The sequence below is a fragment of the Malania oleifera genome, chromosome 1, assembly GCF_029873635.1.
Source record: "Malania oleifera isolate guangnan ecotype guangnan chromosome 1, ASM2987363v1, whole genome shotgun sequence".
Classification (NCBI taxonomy): Eukaryota; Viridiplantae; Streptophyta; class Magnoliopsida; order Santalales; family Ximeniaceae; genus Malania; species Malania oleifera.
Window position 1 is genome coordinate 127,244,030 of NC_080417.1, and position 19,872 is coordinate 127,263,901.

At 33.5% G+C, this 19,872-nt stretch overlaps 1 protein-coding gene and 1 long non-coding RNA gene across 5 annotated transcripts in view; one reads left to right on the plus strand and one right to left on the minus strand.

Moving 5' to 3' along the window:
• The first annotated feature begins 5,247 nt into the window (after nucleotides 1-5,247).
• Nucleotides 5,248-19,872, plus strand: part of LOC131151002 (probable LRR receptor-like serine/threonine-protein kinase At1g53440) — a 68,426-nt gene continuing 53,801 nt past the window's right edge. For 2 of the 4 annotated variants that reach the window (XM_058102169.1, XM_058102155.1), the window contains exons 1-11: nucleotides 5,357-5,653; nucleotides 7,736-7,907; nucleotides 9,681-9,752; nucleotides 10,269-10,337; nucleotides 10,469-10,540; nucleotides 10,623-10,694; nucleotides 12,039-12,110; nucleotides 12,191-12,262; nucleotides 12,389-12,460; nucleotides 12,580-12,651; nucleotides 12,760-12,831. In XM_058102169.1, the coding sequence (XP_057958152.1) occupies nucleotides 5,530-5,653; nucleotides 7,736-7,907; nucleotides 9,681-9,752; nucleotides 10,269-10,337; nucleotides 10,469-10,540; nucleotides 10,623-10,694; nucleotides 12,039-12,110; nucleotides 12,191-12,262; nucleotides 12,389-12,460; nucleotides 12,580-12,651; nucleotides 12,760-12,831 (941 nt within the window). In that variant the 5' untranslated portion in view covers nucleotides 5,357-5,529. Of the gene's footprint in view, nucleotides 5,654-7,735; nucleotides 7,908-9,680; nucleotides 9,753-10,268; nucleotides 10,338-10,468; nucleotides 10,541-10,622; nucleotides 10,695-12,038; nucleotides 12,111-12,190; nucleotides 12,263-12,388; nucleotides 12,461-12,579; nucleotides 12,652-12,759; nucleotides 12,832-19,872 lie in introns of all 4 variants that reach the window. The other 2 variants (XM_058102163.1, XM_058102175.1) reach the window with 2 other exon arrangements.
• LOC131151024 (uncharacterized) lies at nucleotides 13,321-15,661 on the minus strand. Its single transcript, XR_009135675.1, has 3 exons — nucleotides 14,783-15,661; nucleotides 14,640-14,703; nucleotides 13,321-13,565 (listed from the first exon to the last, which is right to left on the minus strand). It is a non-coding gene; the product is annotated as an uncharacterized LOC131151024 (long non-coding RNA).

A 19,872-nucleotide genomic window follows, 5' to 3' on the forward strand; every position in this document is an offset into this window, starting at 1 on the left:
TATTTTGCGCTTAATGGTTTTGATCAACTAACCATTAATTAATTGATATTAGTCTTGTGATTTGCTACCAAAGGGGGGATTATATGATAGATTTTGGATAATTCAGCGGAGGTAAATATAGAGATCGAAATACTTGTATAAACCTACGTAGCATTAAAAATTGAGGGTCTTATTGGGTTATTGCGCTATTAATTTGCATAATCTTATGTTAAATAATAAATAAGAATATGTTCTGATTGACTATCAAAAGAGACTTTTGAAAAAATTGGAGATTTGCAAACAAACAGAGATTATGAATTTGAATTGGCTAGATGAGTAAAACATAGTGAGAAACTAGGTGAAATCGGTTTTCTAAAAGTTTTCACCATCAGTATTTTGATACGTGACATCCAGTTTTAATTTCTCTTAAGTAGTTTATTTAAAGTAACTTTGTTTAAATTTCGCAATCTAAAATTTTTAATTTTTCTAAATAAAATCAAGGTTAGTATAATTTCGCTACTTGATAAAATTAAGGCATCAATCCTTGAGGACGATACTTTATACATCATTATATTATAAAATTATGATACTGTGCACTTGTAGTTTTGCACCGATCAACTAATAAGGCACTTTTAGTAACAAAATTAAAATCATCGCTAATACTTTTGTCACTAAAAATCAAATTTTTTTTATAATGGCTATTCAAGAATATTTCCCTTAATTTACCTAAAATCTCTTTTACTATCTTTTTAATAGAGTTAGTTAATCTACTCTAAAAAGTATTGTATCTACCACATCCTTTATAGTCCAATCTCCATCTTAGATAATTTTATCTTTAAATTTTATTATATTTTTTCTCTTTAAGTTTCACCGCCTAGTTCTCTTACATTGATTTATTTTATTATTTTTCTTTTTAATACATATATCTTACATGACAAATGATTACCCTCCTAGTTAAAAAAAAAATCTATTTAACTTCTATTTTGTCTACTTTTAAAGGTTAGCGAAATCTAAGATCATCTCCATAGGCTCATTTTTGTCTCCATATTCATATCCTCTATGTATCCTCTCATAACTTTTATTATCCCTTCCAACGTGTTCATTTAGATCTCCTCATATAAATATTTTTTCAGTCTTTGGTATGCCTTGTATAATATTATTCATATCTTCTTAAAATTATCTCGTCTGCTAAGCCTACTTGAGTAACATAAACACTAATGATATTTATTATCTCTTGGTCTAATACCATATTGATTTTTATAATTCTATCACCTATTCTATTTACATCAACAATGCTATCTTTTAAGTTTTTGTTTACAATAATTTTTACTTCATTCTTAAATTTTTTTTTTTCTATGCACCAAAATTTAAATCATAATTTATCAATTCCTCTAACTTTCTCCCTCACCCACTTAGTTTTTTGAAGGCAAATTATATTATTATTTTTTAATCATTGTGTCGACAATTTTCATGTTATTACTCGTAAGTATCTCTATATTCCAAGTTGTTAATATTATCTTAGTTTTTTAAACAAATTTCTTTACTTGCCCATGTCTAGAATAATGTAGGAACCCCCGCATATTTGACATCGTACCCAGGCACTAATACAGTACATCACTTCGAGGCAACAACCTAACCCACTCTCGTCAATTTTTCGCTACACCTAGGTAGTACAAGTGTAATGCGTCGCTGGTAGAGGACGCCCTAACAAATATTCGATAAGGATTCATATCATAGCAATTTGATAAATTTTATGATGACTGTCAACTATCTAATGTAACTCTTCTTTTTTATCTAGCCTTGCGTATCACTTTGTATGAAAAAATTTAGATATTAAATACGAGTTTTTATTAGTATATATAAATGTGAGATAAAATTTCTGAGTGGGTTACGGATGCAATTATTTCTTGAAGTTTGAAAGCGAAATTGATATTTCATTGATTGATTGTTGCGTGAGAGAATATCCAAGTTTGCTCCAATCTTAATAGCTGGACCATGTCATGGGTCCAGTCCGGCGCTTGGTCTAAGTTGATGGCTGAATGGTACGCCCTACTAAGTGTCCCGCCAAACGTACCTTTATTTGTCATCGAGAATTAAATCATTGCGAACATTGGTCAAGACAAATCTGGCAGGCTTAAAGACATTTTTTACAAAATTACTTTACGGCGGGCCAACTAAAACCTGTATTTGCTTATACGAAATTGGCACGCCCACTAAAACCTGCACGCTTCCAATTGCTAGGAACGCAAGTGAAAAAGTCAAGGCCCCGGGAAATGCTCTACCAATAAGTAAAATTCTGAAATAGCGATGGTGCAACCAATTGTTCATTCCGGCTCCATGATTAAAAATGAATAAGATTTTGACTTTCAAGATAAAAATTTGTTAGATTAACCCACCAAATGACATAATATTATAGATAATTAACCTCACACACCAATGCACACAACATGCATTCAAAACCCAAGCATGTCACTATGGCATTTCCATAAATACATACACTACGTGCTTCGCTTCTCATTCAGAAAATCTCCTAGTGATTAACAAGACCGAGTAGAGGAAAACAAGCTTTCAATGTGACGTCCCAAAAATGGAATATAAGAGTTTTTAACTTACATAAATGGATTGAAACATGAAAAATATGGAGCAAGGAAAAAAAATAAAAAAAAAAATTTATATTTTATATTTAGTTATCAAGAAAAGAGAAAAATAAAAAATATTATAAATTAATTAACAAAATTGATTTTATGTGTCATTGACATATGACTTTAAAAAAAATATATTTAATCATATTAGAATAATTTTTCATTGATAGAAGGAAAAATATAATAAAATATAATATTCTCTATTTTTTTTCCCCCCAAACATAGTCCTTGACCCAAACAAGCCCTTAGAAAATACGATTTTGTTTTTGAAGACTTCTCAATCAGACAATATTACAATATTATACAACGGTAGAGCGAAGATCTTTTATTATCAGAGGCAATCACTTGTACTTTTGATTTTTTCTTTTTTGTTAATATTAAGATTACAAATTTAAAAGTATTGATTATCGCATAATATTAAAACTCATAGTATCAATATAAGTATAATACTCGAGTATCTAGAGGTAGCACAGTGGTATTGTATTTAAGAAGTTGCATGCCATGTAGATGAAGATACACTTGAATAGGGGTAAAGTGATTTATTAAATTCCCTTAGAAATCTTATTAGACTTAGATTACATGATTGAAAGCCAATTTGCCTTCCTAAATCCCTCATACGTTTTTGAAAACTTAAACAAAAGATGTTTAGTGTCAAAACATCATGATCAAACCGTTAGATGTCCTTTATGTAGTGCTTGGTTTGTGGGCTGAACCAATAATCTTGAGAATCCTCATTGATTTTTTGGTACTCTTGCGTTTGGTTTTATATTTTATAGTTAGAGTCCCATTTTATGGGTTGGTATATATTTTTGCAAAACTCTTAAAGGCAACATTCCCATCTCAATTTTAAAAGGTGATATCTAAATTTCCAACCTGGAGAAATTACTTAAGTTTGTGAAATAAGAGAAAATGACATAACTTTTAAACTTTAAAATCTAATCAAAACTATATATAGCTAGTAAAATTGGCTCGCGCTTCTTGCTGGACATACATATGCATTTTGATAGTTAGTTTTAATAATAATATTAAAATTAAACATATTATTTTATATCACTTTCCAACAAATTTGATAATTACTGATAAATATATATATATATGTGAATAATTTAAATATATGTATATATTTATGCATAATTGAAATATTTAATTATTAGAAACTTTTGGTGGAAAGTAGGTGAGAGAAATTTTATTGTATTGTATATATTATATTGAATATTTTAAAAATAGTTTCAATCACTTTTTTAATTTTAATGTATATAATATTTGTAAACAAAGTGAAACACGGTATATGTATTTTTTATATAAATTTAAATTAATTTTATAATTTAATCAAAGTAAATATAAACTAAAGATAAGAACTTAAGAACTAATAATTTATATTAATTTTATAATATAAAAGCTGAATAGAAAGAAAGTGGTAGAAAGTGATTGAGTTGGGATGGATTTTAAAAAAATATTTTAATGAAATTAATTAATGTTGTGATTTTTAAGAGAGAAAGTAATTTAGAAAATAAAAAAGTGAATAAGGCAAATGTTGAGTGAGGAGAGAGAGGAGTTTAACAAAATAAAAATGATAAAAAACTTAATGAGACTGCGTGGGGCCTTGCCTCTGCCAAGAAAAGAGAGAGAGAAAAAAAAAAGAAAATTAAATGTAAAAAAATTAATTTAGTGGGGCCCCTTCCTCTTATGTGAGAGAGAGCTGAAGACCAAAAAAAAAAAAAAAATCCTTGGATACAAAAAAAAAAATTCACTGCCACATGTCAGTATTGGATTTGCCCCATACTTTACAATTCATATATAACATATATTCTAATCAAATGTATCTTTCGAATGATTTAAATAATCTATTTTAATCAACAACACAACAGTTTTATTCTAATCTTATTATTATTTTAATTATTTGAATGTAAGGAAGTGATCATTTAACCATAATTCAATTTATTCGGACGAAAAATTGTTCTATAAATCAATCCAGGTATAAAAAAAGTAATATTTTTCTTTTATTTCTAATAACATGAATATTATCTTAAGAATTAAATCCATCAATGTATTTCTTAAGACATATTTAATGATAAAATGTTGACATTTGTGTGTTAGTGGTTCTTGTATTTGAATTGATGAAAAGAGACATAAAATAAGCGAGAGTTACTCTTGCTCTTTAGTTTAAATTTAAAAATATTTTAATTTAATTAAAAATAATGATGAGTAGTTATAAAAACACCTTCTACATTTAAAAATCTCATTAAATTTGAAAATTTTCTTTTTTTAGTTTTAAAAATTTCACATAAAAATTTTGTCCCATACATGAAGACATATTTGTATATAATATATTGATTGACTTAATAATTTTTTTAGCATTATCGATGGATATAAGAAAGTCAATATTAAAACACATCATTTTAAAAATAAATTATAAAACTTAGAGATCTGAAAAATTGTAGTTAAAAAAATTTATGTGTTATTTTATTCTTACATTTTTTTTTAGGGACGGTAGATTATAAAAAGAGCTACAAGCCAAAAGAAAAATAAAATATTTAAATAAATAACAAATAATATTTTATAACTATTTTAATAGTAAAAAATAAAGTTTTCTATTAATTTCCCTAGTGTCGTTGCGAGAGAGCCCATAAATAAATTTGATTTCCCCTTTCCCACGTGTGACGTGGAAGAATCGCCGAAGAAACGTCTTCAACGGCCCTGTTGTCTCTGTTTCTCTCTCTCTTACAAGTCCCCTGCCCCTTCTCTTCTCTCTTTCCCGCTCGTCTTAACTACCCTTTCGTTCTCTCTCAGACTCTCTCTCTCTCTCTCGCTCGCTGTCTGCGTTCGACAACTGCTATTTTTGAAGATTGGCTGCGAAGAATGAACTATCGTTCTGAATCAGGACCGCAACTTCTGTGAACCGGAGCAGATGGAGTCCTCCGTCTCACACTTCAAGGCCGCGCCTTTCTCTCTCCTCCTTCTCCTCTTCGTGGCCGCGATTAGTTGCTTCACGCATCTCGGATCTCACGCTCAACTTCTCCCTCTCGATGAAGGTAGTATGGATTTCTGTTTTCTTGTCTCATTTTGTTCCGGAAATAAATTTGTATTTTTGGTTTTCGAGAAATTTGTCGGTGCTGGTGTGTTGGGTTGAGAGAAGAGACGAAGTGCTTCACCTGTTTTTCTCTGTAACCAAACAAACCGGAATCTACTTGTTCATCTGTGAAAATTCACACTGCCCCCTCTCTAGTGCTTCAAATAACCCGAAATCCACCGAACAAAATTGATTATTCTCGGTATGTTAGTTATATGCGGTGCTTGCTGAGATTTACTTTGAACGTTTTGATTGGCCTTGTTTTGGGATCCAAATTTACGGAATCAGGGAAAAAAAAAATTCCATGGGATTGAATGGGATCTCGGTTGCAATTTTCGAGCAACCCATCCAGTCGTAAACAAGAGAGGGACTAACAGAGGTTTTCACTTTCAGTTTACGCGGTATTTGCTCTTCCATTGTCACGAAGACGAAGTTTTGTACTGTTTTTTTTTTTTTTTTAAATCTTACATTTTCGTTGTATGATGTAATTTAAACATTGTCGTTTTATATTTATGATATTTATGCACAACTACTTGTGTGCTCATAAATTTATATAATTAATGGAGAAGTTAGGGGATGGAAAGTTTTTAATTACTAATTTATCCATTATTGAACAAAATTGATGTTGAAAATTCCCCTTGCATCTCTTAATTAATAGTTTGAATTATTATATTATTATTAGAGTAAATTACACCATAAGTCCGTAAAGTTCCACGAAATTATGCTTCGCTCCCTAAAGTTTCAAAATTTCAATTTAAGACCTTGGTCCTTAAAATTTTAATTCCAGACTATACTATTGTGAATATGAAAAATTAAAGAACTAAAATATTATAATTAAATTTTAGGGAGTCAATCACAGTTTAATTGAATTTTAGAAAGTTATGACGTAACTTATCCTTGCTATTATATATATTTTTAAATGCATTATTATTGTTGCGGTCATTTTCTCCTGTTGCCAGTAGCTAGCTTTGGACCTTACCAAGTCCGTTCCAGTGGGCTACCTGTCTACTATTTTTAGTGGATGAGAAAATTATTTTGGTGACACAGTGGGATAAGAATTAACAAGTTGATAAGGACCGGTAACAAATGTGTTCCATCTCAATTCTCAATGCATTTGAGCAATGTGGGCACAGTTATAACACACAGTGCCCTAGTCTTTAAGGGATGCCCCTAGCCTTTGGGGCCCATAAATGGTCCTACATTGGAGGCCTCAAATCATTTAGCACAATGAGTTCATTGAGGGGCGGAGCCCAGAATCCCAGGTCTAAAGTGCGTGTAAATTCTTTATTTCTTTATTTAATTTTTTTTTGTTTTTATTTTGTTTCTGTTTTTGTTTTCAAGAGGGAACTTGGGTTGCTGAAGTGTGAACAGGCCTGAAACCAAATTGATTGGACCATTTTTATCTGCCAAATCAAATGCTGGGAAGCAAACGTCATCAATATATGCTGCTTTTGATCATGTTAGATTTATTTTCGTGTTTGATATTTATGTCTGAAAGAAAATATAACCATGACTCCCCCCCCCCCCTCTCTCCACCACGATATATTAAAAAGAAAAAACATAACCATGTGATTTGCAATAATATATTTTTTGTTGTCCATCAAAAGAGTGAATATAGCAAGAAGTTGACTGGACTTGGGACTTGGATATGAGGATCAGATGGATTGGAAAAAACCCCTAGGCTCATTCGAGGTTGGCGAATGAAAAAACCAGAAAGCAACTATACATGAGGCTCATGGTTTTACTTGTGTGTTAGGACAGTGATCACAAGTGATGCATTTAAATATGTTTTTGCATTCTCAATTTGATGTGGCACTACCCTGCTGGCTTACTTCTATTCTGCTGTGTTGTAACAAAAGTTACATGGAGATTCAAACTCATAACATCATTATTATTTGGTGTTATTTTGTTTTTGTTTTTGATATCCTTTTTCTAGCTAGGTACTTGTGCTGTTATTGGTAGTCTTGTCCTTTTTTCTGTGTGTGCATCTATTATAAGTTCATATGACTAACCAGTGTATCTTCCTGCTTTTTGTGCATAACAGTGCGGACTCTCCAAAAATTATCCACAAAGTTAAACGTCCCTAATTGGAGCTTCAACCAAAATTCTTGCAGAGAGGGCCATTCTCTAAACGTGACACATAGTAATACCAGTTTGAGCAATATCACATGTGACTGCTCTTTTGACAAAAATACTGTTTGCCATGTCAAAACTATGTAAGTTCTTTTTTATCCTCGTCTTACTTTTTCTTTAAGAAACTCACCCTCGCGCACTCTAGCACATGCACTTTGTAAGGGCATATGTTCATGTGAACGCATGTAAATAATGTTACATTCGAGGATTATGTTTTTCTTGCTCAGGGTGGGGTGAGAAGTATTGGTGTGATTAGCAAAAAACCTATACTAAACTGTGAAAATTTCTTCAAATTCTATTTAAAACCATAAATTTTGTCAGCCCCAGTGATGTACGACATCAACTGAAATTCGGAAACAGAGAAAAGAAGATAATGAGAATAGAGACTGCAGCAGGTAGAACAGATAACAGTTAAGAAATTAAGGACAGCTGGGAGTTAGAGAAGAGTAGAACTAGAGAGAAATTGGATAGAACCGAACAGAGATAGGCAGGAGGGAGGAGGAAGGAGAAGAGGAGGAAGAAGGAAAGGAGAGGGAGAGTGCACTGGAGAGAGACAGAGAGAGGAAAACTGACAGGGAATTCTCAAATCAGATCGCTAACTGTTCCATATAATAAACAATCATGCTACTTATATGCCCAATACTACAAGTTTACAACTAACACAAATAATTTAAAATAGCCCAACTAAAAAAGAAAATTACGGAATAACCCCAAAGTACTTAAAAACACACAAAATAAGCCTAAATTAACTAAAGTTCTAAAATATCCAAGTTTAATAGTTTAAAAAAAAATCCTTGATTTCTAAATATTCCTACCAAATATAGTTGTCTAGAATTAGTTGCAAGCTATCCTCTATCAGCGAGCCCCCTTAAATATGTGATGATGGAGCCATGGAGGACCAAGTGGTAAAACTGTGTACTGATAGGCAAGGTCTTAAATTTTGATTTCGACTCAAATTTCAAAGCTCCAAAAGTACGAAAATTTCGATTTTGATTTGAAAAAATAATGGAAATTAGTAGTAAAGCATGAAATTCTTTGTGAAACTTTAGAATTGGTTAACAAACATAATAATATAAGTTTTTGGACTAGTATATTACATATTAAATACATCTATGTTTTTTATGAGGTGGAAAAGTTGTAAAATAGTACGTGTATCAAACATATTTGTAAAATAATGTACATTAAACATATTCAATTAATACAAATGAAATTCATAAATCATTTAAATATTATTTATTATACAAATAATGATAATTTAGACATGGATGGTTAAATAAAATATTACTGTAAGTTTATTTTTTCATATAATTTCAAAAGCACTCGTAATAATCTTTTGTTTCGATAAAATAAATAAAATAAATTAATAGAGAAATTTCACTTCACTCCTAAATCTCTCATTTGAATTCCGACGAAATTTCATTGTATGGTTAAAATTTTGACAAGTTTTGCTAAAATTTTTAGTTTTCAATAAATTTCGGATGATTTGTTGAGATTTCGGTGGAAATTATGCAAGATAGAAATCAACTGCCATTTCGATTTCGGGGGTGATGAAAATCGGAAATTTCGACAATTTCGTGGAAATTTAAGACCGTGCTGATAGGAAAGAAATATAAATTTAAATGAACAATCTATTGCCCAATATCATGGAAAAAATTTTTAACTGTTACTCGTGCTTGTGCACACGTGCCCAAGGGCACCTTACATTTCATTTGACTTTGTGACCGGAATTCCACTTTCATTGTTAATATGTGGCTGATTAATTCAGGACTGCCAAAAGATCTAATTATTTCATTTGCTCATCAGCTTATCATTTCTTATTTTTTCTTTTTAATAAAACATTCCTGCTTGGATCGTAGCTGGCTGAAGGGTCTCAACTTAGATGGAGTTTTTCCTGCAGAATTTGGAGATCTTAGTTACCTACAAGAAATGTAAGTGGACCATTTTTTTTCCATTGAAAAGTCAAATGACTTGTTCATTTTATTTCCATTAATTTGTTTCATTTATTAATTAGATACACTCGGAGTATGAATTTTAATTCCTTATTGAAGATATTTGGATGATCATGAATTCCAATTCACATCCTTAGGAAGCCCATAATGACTGATAATATTTAGTGAGTTCCTATAAAAAAAAAACTTGTCAAGTCTTTTTTGTATTCTCAGCACTTTCCAGCAGAGAGGTTTCGTGATTTTAGTAAATAGTCTAGTTTATTTATTTTTTATTTTTTAATTTTTTTTTAATATAAGTGACTGCGGGATGCAATAATACTACCCACTTTCATGTTGAAGTTTTGCTTAAAGGAATATGGACTGCATCAATTCCTTTGCACATATCTTGATTTCCATAGATTTGCAAATTTAATTGATTGCGCCATTAGCTCACAAGACACATTATAATGAAGAGAAAGAGAACAAGCTAAATTGCTACATATTTTGTGAATGCAGCGATCTCACTCGCAACTATATTAGTGGCTCAATTCCTGGGAGTTTGTCTAATACCTCTCTCACTAGTATGTAAGTATTTTTTACAACTTTATCTAATATTTTTTTGAGCATATATATTTTTTTAATCAAAAACTTGTCTTTCAGTGGCTGATTGAACAGTTTTATAGTTGGAAAATTTGTAACTATTGATACATTTACAGATCCATTTTGGGAAACCGCATTAGTGGTTCAATTCCTAAGGAAATTGGGGACATTGCTACCCTTCAGCATCTGTAAGTATTGATATTAGGTTCTATGCTTGCATGGGCTATGAAGGGCAGTTGAACTTGTCCATAATCTAGTTGTCTTTTCCAGTGTTTTGGAAGATAATCAGCTTAGTGGATCGCTTCCTGAAAATCTTGGAAATTTGAGGCGCTTGATCAGACTGTAAGACAACCATCCTGAAAATAAATAAATAAATAAAAGGATTACTCTTCATTTTTCCACTTCAGCCTTTTTTTTTTTAGCTTTGAATTATTTTCTCAAATTATTTGTGTTCTCTTCGCGTCATGTGCTGAAATGCAATGGCAATGCAAATAAGTTATTTATTATGCATTTCATTTTGTGGTTTGTGTAATGAATTTACATGGATGTGGAACAGTGTTAAGAGATAAATAAGAAAAACAAGAGGACTTGGCGGAGTGCATTCTGGGTTTCTTGGCTACTCAGTTTATTTGGTCGGAAAAAATGAGTTGAGCATTAACATTTCAATTCATGCCATGATGTTAGTAATTTAACTGCTCACTGATTATCTTCATTAACTTTGTTTTGAGAGAATATTACCATGAGGCAGGAAACTGAGGCTTGTACGAATGCTTCTTTTAATATTTAATTACACACAAGTCACAACTGCCTTCATTTACTTCATGGTAGGATACTATTGTTGGGGCAGAAGTCTGATTTTTTAAGCAGGATCTATTAATCGTCAGCACTATAATGGTGACTCAGAGTGAGGGACTCTTAAAATTGGTTCACTGGCAGTGAAATAAAGATAGAGGTTTATTATAGATCCTTGACCATTTTTAGGTTTGTTTTCCCTAGGAACAACAAACCTGTGTTTACTTATCTGAAAGAAGGAATGAAAGAGCAGCATTCAAAATGAGGAAGTACAGGGTGCACCATAACAGAGCTTTGGAAATGAAAACTTACTATAAATGCTGTGTTTAGATGAAAATTCTTCCCTGGTTATATTCGATAATTACAAGGACTAGAGCCTTGTTCTTCTTTACGCTGACATCGCTCTTCTTTTGGTCATGGCTGCCTAAAGAAAAAGAGATTCTTATTCTCATTTTAGCTCACTAAATTAAGTTTTACTTTTGTGATGTTTCAATTTCATATACAGTGAAATAAGGCTCATTAATCTAACTCCATGACTCAAAATTGTTGCCCAATAATTGACTTTTTTAATGAAAAATCCCTAAAACATGGGATGAGAGTGTGTAACAAATGGACGTAGCTATGAATGAATATTATTTGTGTTGTGATAGTCATTGCATTTAAGTATTGGCTAGAGACTATACCATGGAAACAAAAATAACTACTTTAATGGCAACAAAATGGTTTCCTTTCTTTTATTAGATTCTTAATTAATTCCTTAATGGTGAGATTGAAGTGTATGCATCTGTTATTACTATGACTCATAGAGAATTGTTTCTACGTTATTACTTTAAGTAATAATTTCTATAAGTTTTATGCTGAGGGGATTTTTGACACTGTTTCTTACATTTACAGCCATCTCTCTGCAAACAATTTTACGGGAACAATACCGGATACATTTAGAAACTTGAAGAACCTTACGGATTTGTAAGTGATTTGGTTGTATGGACTCGCCATTTTTTTTTAATATGCAAATCCCTGAACTTGCATGCCATTGCCATTTGCAGTAGGGTTGATGGGAATCAATTATCAGGGAAAATACCAGATTTGATTGGGAGTTGGACAAAATTAGAAAGACTGTGAGCACCGTTCTTCTTGTCAACTTCTTTCACTATTTTCCTTTGGAGAACTATAATGCAGGCCTACAAAAAAAAATTTGGAACTTATTTAAGTCTTTTCTTCAACGAACTGTTAATCTGTGGCAGAGATATTCAAGGCACATCCATGGAGGGCCCCATTCCTTCTACCATATCTTCTCTAACAAATTTAACCCAATTGTGAGCTCCTCTCTGCTCTTTGATAGTTGTTGTAGTCAGTATAGCAATCCCATGCATGGTTACACAGAAAATTTAGAAAAATGAAGCTAATATTTTAGTTGGTATCTTTCGATTTTCAGGATGATATCTGATCTGAAAGGATCGAGTTCTAGATTCCCTGATTTTCGGGCTATGAAAAACATTCAATATCTGTAAGTTGAATACGGATATACTTTCCTGAAAGGTGCTATTGTAATATTATATGACCGTTATTTGATAGTTTAGTTATTCTAAGCAGCTGTTTTATATATGCGGTGCAGGACACTCAGAAATTGCTTAATCAACGATTCAATCCCAGGAGACATTGGACAATTGACAACTCTAAGACGTTTGTAAGTTGATGTAGATCAATTTTTTTGATAGATAAAATGAGATGTCGTTGCATTTCACCAAAGGGGTTCCAACCCAATGACAAAAACAAGAAAGAAGAAACAAGTACCTAACATGACAAGTGAAAAGAATCGATGAGATCAATGATAGTTTGACTGTTCGCAATAATGCTGCTTATTAACCCAAAATAAGGCATTTTAATCCAATTTTCCTTTACTCCGGTGACTGACAGTTCTGTGCCCTCAAAATCCCTTTGTTAGGAGAGAATGCTTTATTTTAGCAGTCAGGTGGTGTGAGATGAGTGTTTTTGTCCTCCATGTGCTATTGTTGTTAATATATAAAGAGGGCAGACTTGGAGCTGTACATGGGCTCCAGGTGTAACGACCCGGCCCTTTACACGGACTCAGGTGTCACTCACATACATCAAATACCTATACCTGTTCAAGATATGGAAGCAACCTGCCCTAAACAGGGACATACGGGTGTAAATAATACATAATCATGATGTAAATGTCGCGGAAAAACATAAACATCCATTGGGATTACTACTAGCCTTATACCAGAGTTCACTAATACATCCATAATTTACATACATTCGGACTTAGAGAAATCGTCATATTACAACCCTCCAAAAAGGACTTTCATCAAGTTTAGTACAAAATTTAGATGCTTACGTACGCTAACCAAAATAACCACCCTAGTCCTTTTATCTACTGGGACCGACGCACGGACGGACCTGAAAACAAAAGTTGTAAGATAGGGTGAGACACCTCTCAGTAAGGAAGAAGGAGTTACAACAGTGTGTGACTGCATACATGCATATTTTCATTCAACATCTGGAATATAAATCAAATATTTTCAATACAGTAATGCATCAGGTATATCATCATTCATAGTACAAAATTCCCACATTTGTCTTTCGACCATTTAATGATTTATCAGATGACCAACAGCAAAATATCCCTATAACCAGTTTTACCCCGTGGCTCGGGTTGTGCACTGGTACTCGTCCAATGCCCTGTTCATGCAGACACTGCCGAGTACCTACATACGATCCGATTGCCCCCATTGGCCCAATATCAGCCAATGGTTTCACCCTGCTAGCCGACCATCTTGGTACCCACATCGTTTAGTTCGTGTGGTTGCACGTGTACATCTAGCTACGATATCGTGCCGTATCATATAACAGTAGTTTATTTCAACTCTGCAAAGAAAGTATTTTTCAACCCTCCTGGGACTCTCAAGCTGTGGTTCCGTATATTATAAATTCAATTTATACAAATATGATAAGATTTTATTTCCCATAATCTATATCAATAGTATAGAAATAATTCCAGCGGGTTCAAACGGGCTTCTTTCCACTCAGTTTACCCCTCTTTGTTTACTGATGCGGCTCGGTGTATCAGCAGCCTCTGTTTATTACATTGTCAGTATAACAAATTGGAATTTCATTCCCATATTCTATATCAGTAATATAGAAAATACATTCATTTCCATTTCAACATATATCACACAAGTTTAATATAAAAACCCGCTAAATGATAGAAATTCAATATACATAGTTTAACTGAATAAATAAAGGATTCGAGCCTCTCCTACTATAGTATAAACACAAATAAACGATGTTTGTAAAATTTTGGAGATTACACGTCGAAAACCTCGTTTTTACCAAAAACCGTAAAATCATCAAACCGGCATCTCTGCTCGGTAAAATTTCACAAATAAGCAGTTAAATCATAGATAATAACATAAACTAGCTTTTCAGCGGTTTAGTTTTCCAAAATAACTGTTGTAATCAAGTTCCCCTTACCTTATATTCGAAATGAAACATCGTACGAAAACGGTCCAAAACGACAACCCGAGATCTCGAAAACCTAAAACCACATAACACAACCTTACTATGTTTTCTACTGCTATCCAAATATTCAATCAAAATTAGGATCAGATTCCTACCTCGATTTTTATGAAAACCTGAAGCTCTCCGAAACGACGATCCAATCCACTAAAAGTGTAGAGTTTTCTCTTCTGATCCACGTAGTACCCTCCGTTTTTGGAAACGGATGACGAACGGCGAAGGATCTTAGAGAGAGAGAGAGAGAGAAAATGAGAGAGAGAGAGAGAGAGAGAGAGAGAGAGAGAGAGAGAGAGAGAGAGAATAAGAGAATTTATAGAATAAATCCTAACTTAGCCCTTAAGTAATATAAATAAATATCTCCTCCAAGATATTTATATATAAATATCTCAAAATATCTCTTTTCAAAATATCTTCTCCAAAATATCTTTTTTTTTTTTTGGGTCGGGTTACTACACCAGGGGACTGCTGGCTGATCTTCCCCCTCTAATCTCTTCCTCCCTTCACTCCCTCTAATCCTATGCACTTTATTTCTCTTAATTTGAAACTTCAATTAATTGCAGATTTGCAAGATGGGGTTTGAGCGCTAAACTTCTTGAAACCTGATTAATCTGGCTTAGTTGCTGCTACTTCCCATCTTTTCTCTCCTCTAACTCTTAAATAGAAAATTCTTTAGGGTTTTCATCTCCTCTTCTCAGCCTTGAGCAACTCTTGTGGATGTTGAGTGGCTCATGGTGGTTTGCTGATGTAAAGATGGTCAATACTGTTTCTTGCAGCTGGTGTTGCTGTTCTGATGCTTCCTCTGATTGGTTCTGGAGTGATGGTTTTGTTATGATGCTGTGAGTGTACACAATCTCCTAGTCATGCCTGCATATGCTTGTAGCTGCTGCCAGTTTGTTTATGAGTGTCCGCACTGCCATTTAAGTGCCTGTTTTTGGGTCCAGCCCACATAAGTTAATTAAAAAAAAAAAGGGAGGCCCATGTGCTTGAAGTGCTGCCACAGAGACAAAAAAAAAAATGGAGTGCTGCAACAGTGAGAAAGAAGTGTGTGTGGCAGCAGTAGTGTGTTGTGCAGTCTTTATCAACTCGATGATTGAAAGGTCTTTTGTGATCCGATTTTGCTAAAATTTGGAGAGCACGTTCGGAATTTGTCGACCATCGATCTGGACGGTGGAGATCTATTTCAGAGCTTTGGAGGATTTGATTTTGTAGTACTAATAGTAACTGTGTTTGGGTGACTTCTTTCCGCTTATTCTTATTTTATCACGATCCTTTTGGGAATCCCTTTTGCTATAAGTTTGTGAGCATTTTTGGTAATTGTACTGCTATAATTTTTGCCTTTATTATAGTGAAAAATTTATTGGGTTTCATAGGCCCCATGATTTTTACCCTTCACATTAGAGGGGTTTTCCACGTTAAAATCGTGGTGTGTGATTTATTATTATTGTTGGTTGGTTATTGTTGCTCGTCACAGATTTAATTTTGGTAAAGATTTATCTGCTGTGCTAGTTGTCTTGTTACTTTCCCAACAAGTGGTATCAGAGCTTGGTTCATATAAAATATGGAAGACAATGTAGGTATTATGTGCAAGCTCACAGCTCCAAAATATTCAATTTGGAAACCAAAGATGGAGGATATTCTTTATTGTAAGGATTTATTTGATCCGATTGAGTTGGGTAGCGATAAGCCGGAAAAACAAATTGATGTTGACTGGAAGAAAATGCATGGGAAAATAGTTGGCAAAATCAGACAATGGGTGGATAATAGTGTTTTTCATCATGTAGCTCAAGAGATAGATGCTCAAATACTGTGGAAGAAGTTGGAGAGTCTTTATGAGAGAAAGACTGCTCACAACAAAGCTTTTGCAATTAGAAAGCTTGTAAAAATAAAGCTTAGAGAAGGAAAATATGTTACTGAGTATTTGAGCGATTTCCAGAATTTGGTAAACTAGTTAACCAACATGAAGATGATTTTAGATGATGAACTACAACCTTTGTTGCTATTAAGTTCTTTGCCAGATAGTTGGGAGACTCTTGTAGTATCTCTTAGCAACTCTGCCCCAAACAGTGTGTTGAACTTGTCGTTTGTTAAAGATAGCTTGTTTAATAAAGATACTAGAAGGAAAGAAATGGGTACAGATAATACCTAGGAGCGGCTCTTCACAATATGAGGCCCTAGGCGAATGATTTAATTAGGGGCCCTAATATTTTGTTTAATTTTTATTTTTATTTAAAATTAAGTTTTCTAGGTACATCAAGTAATTTTAGTTGAGTGGTTGACAGCGGTGCCTCTTTTCACTTGACATCAAGGAAGTATTTCTTCAGTTCATATACTTTCGGTGACTTTGGAGTTTCTGAAGATGGGAAACGATGCTGTGGTACCGATAGTTGGCACTGGAATTGTTTCCTTAAAGACCAACAATAGAACATAATTGGTACTCAATAATGTTAGACATGCTCCCAGTGTTCGTCTGCATTTGATCTCTATTGGAAGACTTGATGATGATGGATATTGCAACTTCTTTGGTAATGGACAATGGAGACTTACCAGAGGAAATTTAATTGTTGTCCAAGGTAACAAATTTTTTAATTTATATTTTATGAATGCTTCTATTTGCTTGAATTCTGTGAATGCAGTTGATAGCGATATCACATCAGAGTTATGACACAAGCGACTCAATCACATAAGTGAGAAAGGAATCGATTGCTTGGCCAAGAAGATTTTGGTGTTAGGTTTAAATGGTGCAAAACTAAAAAGATGTGTTCACTGATTGACTGGGAAGTAGAAAAGGGTTTCATTTAAGAGTCATCCTCCTTCTAGAAAAATAGAGTTACTTGAGTTGATTCATTCAGATGTTTGTGGCCCAATGAAGGTAAGGACACTTTGTGGTGCATTTTATTTTGTTACTTTTATTGATGATCATTCAAGAAAGCTTTGGGTTTATGCTTTGAAATCCAAAGATCAGGTGCTTGATATGTTTAATGATTTTCAGGCTTTAGTTGAGAGAGAAACAGGAAAGAAGATAAAATGTATTTGCACTGATAATGGTGGCGAATATTGAGGTCCATTTGATGTGTACTGTAGACAATAGGGCATCCGACATCAGAAGACACCTCTTAAGACTCCTCAGTTGAATGGTTTGGCAGAAAGGATGAACAGAACACTAGTAGAGAGAGTCAGATGTTTGCTTTTAGAAGAAAAACTACCTGGATCATTTTGGGGTGTGGCATTATATACTGTTGTTCATGTAATTAACTTGTATCCTACTGTTGCGCTGCAGATTGAAGTCCCTGACAGAATCTGGTAAGGGAAGGATGTTTCCTATGACCATCTACATGTGTTTACAGCCTTTGTTCATGTGCCTAAAGATGAAAAGTCCAAATTAGATGTCAAGGCAAGGCAGTGCATTTTTATTGGGTATGGTTAGGATGAGTTTTGCTACAGGTTTTATGATCCAGTGGAAAAGAAACTTGTGAGAAGCCGTGATGTAGTTCATGGAGGATCAAACCATTGAAGACATTGGCAAGACAAAAAATTCTCAGTTTCAGGATAGTGATGGCTCGGTTGACATGAATCCGATTCCTTTTGAAAATTTTCCTGATACAGTTGAGATTGACAATCAGTATGATACAAAGGCAGATGTTTAGAATGATCATGTGGTGGAAGATCACGAAACTGTTGATGAGGAGGGTACTTCGACTATTGAACCACCTATAGCTTCATTCAGGAGGTGTACCAAAGATCGATAGCCCTCCACGAGATATCCTATAGATGAGTATGTTCTTCTAATTGATGAGGGAAAACCAGAGTGTTAGGAAAAAGCCATTGAAAGTGAGCAGAAGCAACAATGGTTTAGTGCAATGGAAGATGAAATGAAATCTCTGCATGACAACCACACTTTTGAGTTGGTAAAATTGCCTAAAGGTAAGAGAGCTTTGAAAAATCGGTGGGTCTATAGATTTAAACAGGAAGAGAATTTTTTACTCCCACGGTACAAAGCTAGATTAGTTGTCAAAGGCTTCAGTCAGAAAAATAGGATTGGTTTTGGGGAGATTTTCTCACCTGTAGTGAAAATGTCGTCAATCCGTGTTGTTTTGGACTTGGTTGCTAGTCTTGATTTGGAGGTTGAGCAGATGGATGTGAAAATTGCTTTCCTCCATGGCGATCTCAAGGAAGAAATTTATAAGAACTAGCTTAAGGGTTTTGTGGTGAAAGGTAAGGAGAATCCATTCTTTCTATTGAATCCATATCACCCATAAATGAAGCATATGCGAGAAACCAATGGATCACCAAAGATGACTCTTAGTCCTATTCTTAAGCCATGACTAGCACTACCTCTTATTGTGTAAAGGGAAGTGTTGGAGGATTTTAGGACAAGGTTTGGATGGTGATTATGGTAGAGGTAGTGTATAAATTAGGTAGTGGTTACGCTTCTTGCCTCTTTATCCTCCTCACTTTGGGTTATTGATTTTGGTCCCTCCTCCCATACGACAGGTATTCCTAATTTATTTCAATAAATGAAACCCATTACTTTGCACTCTAAGATTATTCTTCTTAATGGTTCGGTTGCACCAGTTTCAGGTTGTGGTAATATTCTATCATTTCTTTATATTCCTCTCTATATTATATGTGCCTAAAGTTCTGTTGAATTAATTATAGTTAGTCAATTAACTAAATTGCATAACTGCATCATTACCTTTTTTTCTTCGCCTTATCTAGGATCTTCCAAGGAACAAAGGATTGGTGGAGGGCTCAAGAAGGATGCCCTATTCTATGTTGATATTGGTGGTTGCAAATCCACTTATTTCCACACAACTTCTTTAATTTCTACTCGTGGTGTGTCTTTGGGCATGCGGTACACATTTGGGTCATCCTTCCCTTCATTTTTCGCATCTTCAAGTCTAGTTCTCAACTTATTTTGAATGTTCAGCATAAGCACATAAGGACTTTGTTTCCATCTAGAGTTGAATGTTGTAGTAATTTATTGCTTTCTCTAATTCATTCTAATACTTGGGGGTTTGTGTGGTGTCAGTAATATTTTTCATATATTACTTGTATCTATTTGTTAATAGGCGGGCTTGAATTTCTTAGTGTATTCACTCAATTTCACTAGGAAAGAAAAAATCAATTTGGCACTTGGTATTCAATTTTTTTGAGCTGATAATGCATTCGAATTTTTATTCAAAATAAG